The 10,047-nt window shown below is 37.0% G+C and overlaps 1 protein-coding gene across 1 annotated transcript; it reads right to left on the minus strand.

Moving 5' to 3' along the window:
- Positions 1-7,721: 7,721 nt before the first annotated feature.
- Positions 7,722-8,508, minus strand: LOC745801 (keratin-associated protein 21-1). The gene has a single exon (XM_001162533.5). The coding sequence runs from the start codon at positions 8,202-8,204 to the stop codon at positions 7,935-7,937; it is 270 nt and encodes an 89-aa protein (XP_001162533.2). The 5' UTR covers positions 8,205-8,508; the 3' UTR covers positions 7,722-7,934.
- Between the last annotated feature and the right edge of the window lie 1,539 nt (positions 8,509-10,047).

Consider the following 10,047-nt stretch of genomic DNA (forward strand, 5'->3'; position numbering starts at 1 on the left):
GATTTCAGGAGGTTAGATTTCAGTTGAGGTGTAGGAGGATATTTCTGAAGTGTGAGTGTCCTCTACTCTTCTAAGACCTTTATATACTTCCAGGGATGCATGGGTCATCCTCACATGGGCTCTATTTGCTCATTTTATAATCATCTGCCTAAAATGAGCTCATTCTGTGTACATCTACTTTCTTTGGAATTCATAATTTGCTTATGACTTCCCTAGGAATATTTTTATGCCTGAAAAGAAAACAAATATACAAGTTCCAAACACACAAGCTTATACAACCATAATTTTGTTTTCCATAGTTTCATTTCATAGCCATGACACAACACATCACCAAAATATGTTTGACCTATAAATGTATGTTTATCATTCTGTTCTTGTAAGGTCTTGAGAATTATCTATTTAATAAGGAGTTCTACTCACTGCTCTTAATACCATCATCATCATCATTTCTTCTTATTCTTTCCTAATACCTTGGTGTTCTTTTCTTATCATAGTCACTAAAAATTACTAAATCATGGTTTTTGGACAAAGAATTGGGGATTTCCACGTGCTACCTCCACTTCTTGAAACCCTCTCCTTCTCTCTGAAGAAAAGTTTGACCATTCCCCCCTTTTCTAGGCAGTCTATGACCTTCTCTTGCTTGAAAAAAAATTTTTTGTTAAACGTCTGACAGGTCAGTTATGTAATATGTGTCATTTAAAATTTATAGAATAAACTTTTGATTTTTCCATTTAAAGTGAGGGGAATTCCTTGGTTCACAACTTTGTTGTTGACGTCCAGTTGTTAAATTCTGTTCTTAAACACAGGTTTGTTTGTGTTTAAGAACCGAATTAACAATCGGATATCCATAACAATTGGACCACTCTGATGTTTATGCTGTACATCGGTGCTTTCTACTGAATAATAATTTCCAGCATATTCTGGACCCAAAACTGAGGTGGAGCTTCATTAGATATCCTTAACCCACACTGCTGATACCTTCTACTGCCCTTCTGTGCCACACCCAAAAATGCAGGAGCTCTGCTTCCTCCTGCAATGTCCCTGCTGCATCCTCTCCTGAGAAAGCTTGAAGCCATGCTCACAGTGAAGGAGAAATACTTAAAGGAATCCCATCTATCAGCACAGAGAATATACTGAAGGATGAATTAGATGCCGAGGGGCCACAAATTGATGATCAGTACAGTGTCCTCCATGTTCCAGAGGCTCTGTAGTAGAAATAGCTTTCCCTGGAAAACAGATTGGTTAATTTCCTGACTGAGTCTTTTCCTAATTATATGACCATGGAAAATGTCCTCAACTTAGATGAACCTCAGTTTCTGCAACTGCCAAATGGGAATAAAATAATTACATTTATTTAAAATTTTATTAAGAGGCCTACAGAAAATACACAGGCAATATAAGTAGTGTAGCAATGACCCTGATACATGGTGGAGACAATACTTTTTCTTTCTTTTCCCCTTTTCTTTTACCCAAATATAAGCATTCCTAAACAGTAACAGCTTTTCAAATTTCTGTATATACTTGTATTGGTCTATTTGTTGTACTAAAATTTTGAGATTTGAATTTTAATTTTGCTATTTTTAAAGTATGTGATATACATATGTGTAAATATACATATGTCAAGTAATGTTTTCGTAATAAACTTTCAAAAGTGACCAAATGCTGTCAGAAAATGAACTTCCATGTAATTGACCTCAGTTTACCTTGCCTGAAGCATTTTATACAATAATGTTTTGTAAAAATACAGAATCAAGGAACACATCACAGGGCTACCAAAACAGTGTGGTAGTGGTATAAATATAGATACATAGATCATTGAAAAAGAAGAGAGAACCCGGAAATAAAGCCATATTATTTATAGCCAGCTGTTCTTTGACTAAGTCAACAAGAACATACACTGGGGAAAGGACATCCTCTTCAATAAATGATGCTGGGAAAATTGGATTGCTATATGCAGACGAATGAAACTGGGCCCCATCTCTCACCATATACAAAATCAACTCGAGATGTATTAAAGACTGCAATGTAAGACCTGAAACAATAAAAATACTGGAAGAAACCCTAGGGAAAACTCTTCTGAACATTGGTCAAGGCAAACAATTCATGACAAATACTTCAAAAGTATGCAATGAAAACAAAGATAGATGAATGAGACTTAATTAAACTAAAAAGCTTCTTCACAGCAAAAGAAATAATTAACAGAGTGAACAGACAACCTGAAGAATGGGAGAAAATATTTGAAGGGGACTAACATTCAGAATGTACAAGAAACTCAAACACTTAAACAACAAAAAAACCACAAATAATTTCATGAAAAAAGTGGACAAAGAACATGAATAGACATTTTCCAAAGCAGACATCCCCTTTTAATTTTTGAATCACACTTACATTTATTACTTCATTGATTCTTATAAAAACAATGTAAAGTAAGTTGTGTTTTTTATTATTTTCCAGCTTTATTGAGGTATCAGGGACAAAGATAATCATATGGGCTTAAGTTATACAATATGATGATTTGATATACATATTTACTGAGAAATGGTTGACACAATCAAGTAAGTTACCACAATAATCACATAATTAGCATTTTGGTTTTGTTTTATGGTGAGAACAATTAAGATCTACCCTTAGCAAATTTCAAGTATACAATACAGTATCGTTAACTATAGTTAGTTACCATGTGGTAAATTGTATCTCCAGAACTTATTCTTCTTGTAACTGAAGATTTGTACCCTTAAACTAACATCTTCCCATTTCTTCCACCTCTCCAACCCCTTGGCAACCACCATTCCACACTCTGTTTTTTGAGTTCTACATTTTAGATTCCACATATAAGTAAGATTACTCAGCATTTGTCTTTCTCTGGCTGACTTGTCACTTAGCATAATGCCTTCCATGTTTATCCATGCTGTTGTCAATGGCAGAATTTCTTTCCTTTTTATAATATTTCATTACAAATATACACCACAATTTATTTTTTCATTCATTCATTAGTGAACAGTTAGGTTGTTTCCATGTTTTGGCTATTGTAAATAGTGCTGCAACAAACATGGGAATGCATATATCTCTTTGAGCTACTGATTTTGTATCTTTGACATATAAACCCAGAAGTAGGGCTAGATCGTGTGGTAGTTCTAATTTTCATTTTTTAAGGAACCTCCATATTGTTATCCATAATGGCTGTATGAATTTATGTTCCCATCAAAAACAGTGCACAAATGTTTCTTTTATTGCACTTCCTCGCCAACACTTGTTATCTCTTATCTTTTTTATAATACCCATCACACCAGGTATGAGGTGATAGCTCACTGTGATTTTGATTTGCATTTCTCTGATGATTATTGATGTAAAGCAACTTTCATGTACCTAATGGTTTTTGTTTTTACACACGTCGCAGATGTGAAAACAGAAGCCACAGGTAGTTGTCACTTGCCCAAGGACTCTCAGCTGTTTAGTGGTAGAGTCAAATCGATTTAACTCCTGCAAGAATATTAAAGCTCAGGAAGGACCCATAAATTATTTTTTCCTTTAGTTTTTCAAATGGAAAATATGTACTTCATTTGACTAAAATTGCCAATATTTTGCAACTTTTGTCTTACACCTCTATCATCTGGATTTTCTTTCTTTGTGGTCTTTACAATCCGAGCCAAAATGCCTAAAACTCTATACCATCTTCTAGTACTTTCATAATTTAACCTTCGTGTGCAGAACTTTAATCAATGTGGAATTTCTTATGCGTATAGTGTGAGGTAGGTATTTATATCGTTGTAGCTAAACAGATGGGACATTGATCAATCCCATTGCTGTGATTTAAATGTTTGCCCCCTTCAAAACTCATGCTGCAACTTAATTGCCATTGTGAAGGTATTGGGAGGTAGGACCATTATGAGGTGTTTAGGTCTTGAAGCCTCCACCCTCATAAATGGACTAACACCATTATCACAGGAGCAAGTCTGTTATTGCGGGAATGGGTTCACCCTGTCTTGCTCTCTCTCTTGCCCTCTCTTGGTCTTTCACCATGTGATGCCTTTTGCCATATTTTGATGCAGCAGGAAGACTCTCACCACTTTGATAACTGGATTTTCCAGCCACCAGAACTATGAGCTAATAAATTTCTGTTTATCATAAATTACCCAGTCTCGGGTATTCTGTTGTAGCAGCATAAAACAAACTAAGACACACATTTACTGAATAAACTATCCCAGATGGAAAATTTGTCTACACAGGGACTTTGCTCCTCCCCTGAATTCTGCAGCACTGGCAACTGTGGTCCTATTGCCTCAGGCTGATCTACTCCTTATACCTGGATAACATGGTTAGACTTCCTAATCTTTGCTAGTGGCCTAACATGACTTCTCTTTCTAGCCAGTGTCCTTACGTGGCCAGTTTGTTATGATTGGCCCTCTAGGACAACACTCTACAATAGAAATATACCATGAAACACATTGAGAAATTTAAATTTTCCAATGTCCACATTTTAAAAAGATAAAAAGAAACAGGTGAATTAATTTTATACCATATTGTATTCACCCTAATGTCTCAAAATATTATCATTTAATATATAACAAATAATTTAAATGTATTTGATACTTTCATTCTTTTTTTTTCTATTAAGTCTTTGATATCTACTCTGTATTTTACGCTTACAGCGCATTTCATTTTGAATTATCCCCATTTTGAGAACTCAACAGCTGGCTAGTAGCACCATATCAGACAGTGCAGCTTACTCAAGAGACGTGATAATTCTTTTATGGAGGTGGACACTGATTAAAATTTCCCAGTGGGGCCTCCTACTCTTTCAATAAACTGACAGCTTATTTTCTTCTTTCCTTGAATTTCTTGGCCTTGAATTCCATTTTCTGTCTCTTGTAACTGACCAAATCTACCTCATCCTTTATGGCTCTGTTCCTATCATTCTTTGGAAGCAATTTCTGACACTTGTCGAGCCTTCTCTTTCCACATTCTGATTTAAGTTTCCCCCTTGAGCTCTTCTTGGTAACGCCATCATACCTACAAGCATACCTGCTATGTATGATTTAGTATTTTGTGTCCAGCTGAAGATTTTGAATTCTTAGAAAGGACTATGTGTTTTATCTCTCTGTCTCCATACCAATCACAGCACATAGCTGAAACATGAATCTTAATGTTTGTTAAAGAACAAATTTTACAATTTAGATTTTACAATTTAGAGCCTCTACAATATGTAATAATGTATCCCAAAAAAAAGACTTTTGTGTTTTTTTTAAAGGAGCTTTGAAGCTTAAATCATTTTCCAAGCACAGAAAGTATTGTGAAATATAAATAGTTTTTCCTTTCCTCCATAATGTGATTACATACGTGAATTCAAATATTCGTTTTTCCCAACCTCCACCAAACAGGCCACACCTACATGAGCATCTACACACACACACACACACACACACACACACACACACACACACACACACACACAAACCTTCTCTAATTTTATCATCTCTGTCTCTGTTAATATTATCACCATTTTCTCATTGCACACAAGCTGAATGTCTCAAAATTTTCTTAAACTGAGATAATCACAATATTTCAGGTTTTGAAGATAAGTTAAGTGTTATCCACTGCTTGTAATACTATAATAACTTCAGAGTTCCAGACAGCACAGTTAGTCCTCAGATCTGACTCACAAATACTCCAGATGGGAAAGCTATCCTGCTCTTGGAAGAAACCCCTATTGTCCATCAGTCGGACAGATTCTATCCTGGACATAGATTTCCTCCTGGGCTGATATTGATTGTAGGGCTATCTTTCTTAGAGCCAGGCATTTTGTGGGGTCACCCAGCTCCAGGGACCTCAGAGAGCCAGACTTGGTGTAATGGTCCCTGTTGTGTGGATGAAACAGGGACACATTTATTACTGCTGATTATAACAAGTTTCTACTGAATCCAGAAGACTTTCTTTGTTGTAAGATTTCAGTGATAGAGTTTGGATGGTCTAGAACTGGAGGAAAGGACACTAAAATCAGAATCAAAGAAGCAGTAAACACTCCACATCAGAAAGTCAGCCAGAAAACTAGAACAGACCCTTTAATCTCATTTTTATGACCACCCCAATCTAAAAAGAACTCCATTAAGATACTAGACCTTGCTCTTTTCTAACTGAAAAATGTGTCATCACCTTCATCATACCCAAAACTTAATGAACCGCTGTCCCCCTTGGCATTTGCTACTGTCCTTTTTAGTCTTTCTTTGCTGCTGGAAATGTTGTATTATAAGCTCAAATGTCATAACCTCAAGATACTTCCCTGAGCTGTCTCTCCAGTACTTCAAACCTTAATCTCCTCTCCATTAAGCTGTTTCATTCCCTCTATAGCAATTATCTGTCTGAATTTGTTATAATTAGTTTTTGCTTCATTATTATTATTATTATTATTATTAATTATTTTAGACAGAGTTTTGCTCTTGTTGCCTGGGCTGGAGTGCAATGACGCAATCTTGGCTCACTGCAACCTCCATCTCCCAGGTTCAAGCGATTCTCGTGCCTCAGCCTCCCAAGTAGCTGGGATTACAGGCGCCCATCACCACACCTGGCTAATTTTTGTATTCTTAGTAGAGATGGGGTTTCGCCATATTGGCCAGGCTGGTCTCGAACTCCTGACCTCAAGTGATCCACCTGCCTCAGCCTCCCAAAGTGCAGGGATTAACAGGCATGAGCCACCACATCTGGCCTATTTTTGCTTCTTTAAATCTTCATCTGTTAGACTATAAACATTCTGAGAGCAGAACATTTGCTTATAATTTTTCTTCTGTGTCTTCAGGATGGTGTCTATTCAAAAATATTTAAGTGAATTAAATAGCATTTCTCAACCTCCATGTAAGCAAACATATATATTTGTACTTTTGTCAGATGTAGATAAATTTGATAGTATATTTTTTCTTTGAACTACCCTTTTTTAGGTTTTTATTTCCTCTTGCCTAACACTTGACCCTGACTCAAAATTTTCAACAATCCTGGAAGTGATCTCTCCTATTGCATTACTTTTTTTTTTTTTTTGTGATGGAGTCTCAGTGTGTCACCCAAGCAATCTCGGCTCACTGCAACCTCCACTTCCTGAGGGTTCAAGCAATTCTCCTGTCTCCACCTCCTGAGTAGATGGAATTACAGGCACGCGCCACCAAGCTCAGCTAATTTTTGTATTTTTAGTAGAAACAGAGTTTCACAATGTTGGCCAGGCTGGTCTCGAACTCCTGACCTCAGGTGATCCACCCACCTCAGCCTCCCAAAGTGCTGGGATTATATTACTTCTTTCAGCACTCAGGCTATATCTCCTCCCTGAGACTTTTGTCATAACATCCTGAATAGGTGTCACTTCGCCTCCCTTTCCCCCTCCAGCTCCATTCTAGACACTCAGTGCCATTTCCAAAGCACAGTTCTGAAATACTCTGTGATTTGTGCTTGGGTATGTGAGAACCTGAGCATGTGGGATATGAGAAGCAGGTAGAGAAGACATTATTTATGATGCAAGCATAAGAGGAAATAATTGTGTTATATCAAGGAAGTACCTAAGGTTCAGCCAACATACTGTTAGCCCAATTTTCAAGAGATTCCAAAACACCCCAAGAAAGAGTAATTCACAAGCAAGTACACAAAGATTTTTAGGAATAAAGAACCATTTTTATTACAAACGATTGACTTCCGCAACTGTAGATGTTATGATCATTAACACAGTCATAACAGAGAATCAGAGATTAAGGGAGCAAAAGATAACATTTGGAAAACAGTCAGATGACACCATGGATCCTATGGCCATGATTTCATTCAAAGAAATGTGAGGCTAGAGGTCGAAGATTCTGTCAAGCATGTAATTCTTGGATATAGAAATCTTGGAGTACGAATCCTTGAATCAGCATTATCTTCAGACATGTCATTTTAGAAGCAAATGGTCCTCCGACAGTGATGCTTTAGCAGGAAGAATAGCATCTTCTAAAGCAAAATGGCCGGTAGCCACAGTAGCCAGAGCCAGAGCCATATCCACAGCCAAAGCCAGTTCCATAACCACAGCCATAACGGGAGCCAAACCCACAGCCATACCCACAGCCATAGCCAGTTCCATAGCCACAGCCATAACGGGAGCCAAACCCACAGCCATACCCACAGCCATAGCCAGTTCCATAGCCACAGCCACAGCCGGAGCCAGAGCCACAGGAGTTGCCGTAGTAGTTGCAACACATGTTGTCAAGAGGAGAGAATTGAGATGGGTTTCAAGAAGATGCTTCTGAGGCGTGGATGTCTTCTACTTCCCTGAGACCTTTATATACTGTCAGTAATTGCCAAAGCATATCACTCATTCCCTGACTTAGCCAACAAATATTTAAACAATTATTATGTGCCAGTCACTGTTGACCATCAATAATATTTTGCTTAAAATGAGCCAATTATTTTGGAGACTCTAGTTTCATTTCAGGAACATCATTTTAATCTGCTCTGCCAAAGAACTGCCTCAATGAAATCATGTGCCCAAATATAAAGCTGATACTAATTTTCAAAATCTCCTATCAGTAAATTTATATCTTACATAACAAGTTTTTGGAGGATAATAACAAAATTTTATCCTTTTTTTTCCTCTTTTTCCTAAAATGTCTACCTCTACCCATAGGGAAGGAGACACTCCTATCTCCTTTCCTGAGTCATTACAACTTCTTGCCAGACTTCTTTCTCCAACTCACTCTGCACTTCCACACCTACCCCTTGTCCAACCTCCCTCAAATCCCAAGAAACATATTCACATCTGATCATTCAAAGCCAGAATGTATGCTATCTGCAAGTGCTTCCTACATTTTCCTTCCATCCACCAGGCAAACCAAGACCCTGGGGAGGCAGAGAAGCCCTCCTTTTGTCTCCCATTTCTTCAGCTATATAAGTAATTTTCATTGAGGAGCCTTTTAAAACTAAACAGCTTCATTTGGATAAGGAAGTAAAAAAATTCATTCGACCAGAAACTCAGTTCTTTCCTCCAATACAGATTTCATCAAAGTTTTGCATGATGAAATACAGATACATTCCTAGAATTTAATAAACCATTTTTCTTCTCCTTTCACTACTATTCCTTGGACATTTACTTCAGAAGCTAAAGGATAGTGGACAATTTTAGGTTACTGACAGCAAAAGCCCACGATTAACAACTAACCCTTCTATGATATAAAGTAGCACAAAAATAAATTTTGTCCCGTTTCCATACACGCATTTCACACTACTCATTCAAAATTCTCAATTACCCACTTATTACAAGTTCTCAATCTTCTACAAAAATAATCATCGTGATTTTGAAATCCGAGGTGCCCTCTTTCTTCCCAATAATCCTCTCTATCACACTTACCTTTTCAAGATACAAAAGAGGAAAATTAATATCATTTTTTCTGCCATTAGTATTTTTCTCATCACCCTCAATTATCAACCAAAAAAACCTTCTGTTTATACATCAAAAGTCAGATCTGGAATCACTTTCTACAGGATGCCTTTCCTCATTGCTACTGTGGATTACATTTTCCCTTCAGTTGGAAATCTTTCCTTTTTTTTCTGCTATCTGTCACTCGTCTCATCTCATTTCTCTGCTATGTTTTGTCCCTTAAAAAAAGCATAAATAGATCTCTGTCTCAATTTTTTCTTTTCCTTTAGTTTCTTTCTGTTTTTTCATCCTTGAAATTCAAAACTATAAATTCTACTTCACAAGTGGATCCTCTTGTTTGCTCCTATATGCAGATGAATATAATAGATTTGTCATGCTTTGGTGAAACTTTATCCTGTTTACTAATAAAAGCATGATATTCTTGAGGAAAGAGACTATACCTTTCACAGTAGAAATTCCAGGCAAACCTGAGACCCAATCCACATTTTACATAAGAGGAACTTAAGAGTCAATAGGAGTCAAAGACTAGACCCAAACTGAAGCCACTGTAGCTTCAATTTGGGTCTAGTCTAGGTAAGACTGTAGAAATGATATTGGTGCCACAAAGAAAATTTTTTCTACTGAGGCTGAAAACATGGTCAGAATTCAGGAATTGGTGTTGAGCCATA

The sequence above is a fragment of the Pan troglodytes genome, chromosome 22 (genome assembly GCF_028858775.2).
Source record: "Pan troglodytes isolate AG18354 chromosome 22, NHGRI_mPanTro3-v2.0_pri, whole genome shotgun sequence".
NCBI classification, from domain to species: domain Eukaryota; kingdom Metazoa; phylum Chordata; class Mammalia; order Primates; family Hominidae; genus Pan; species Pan troglodytes.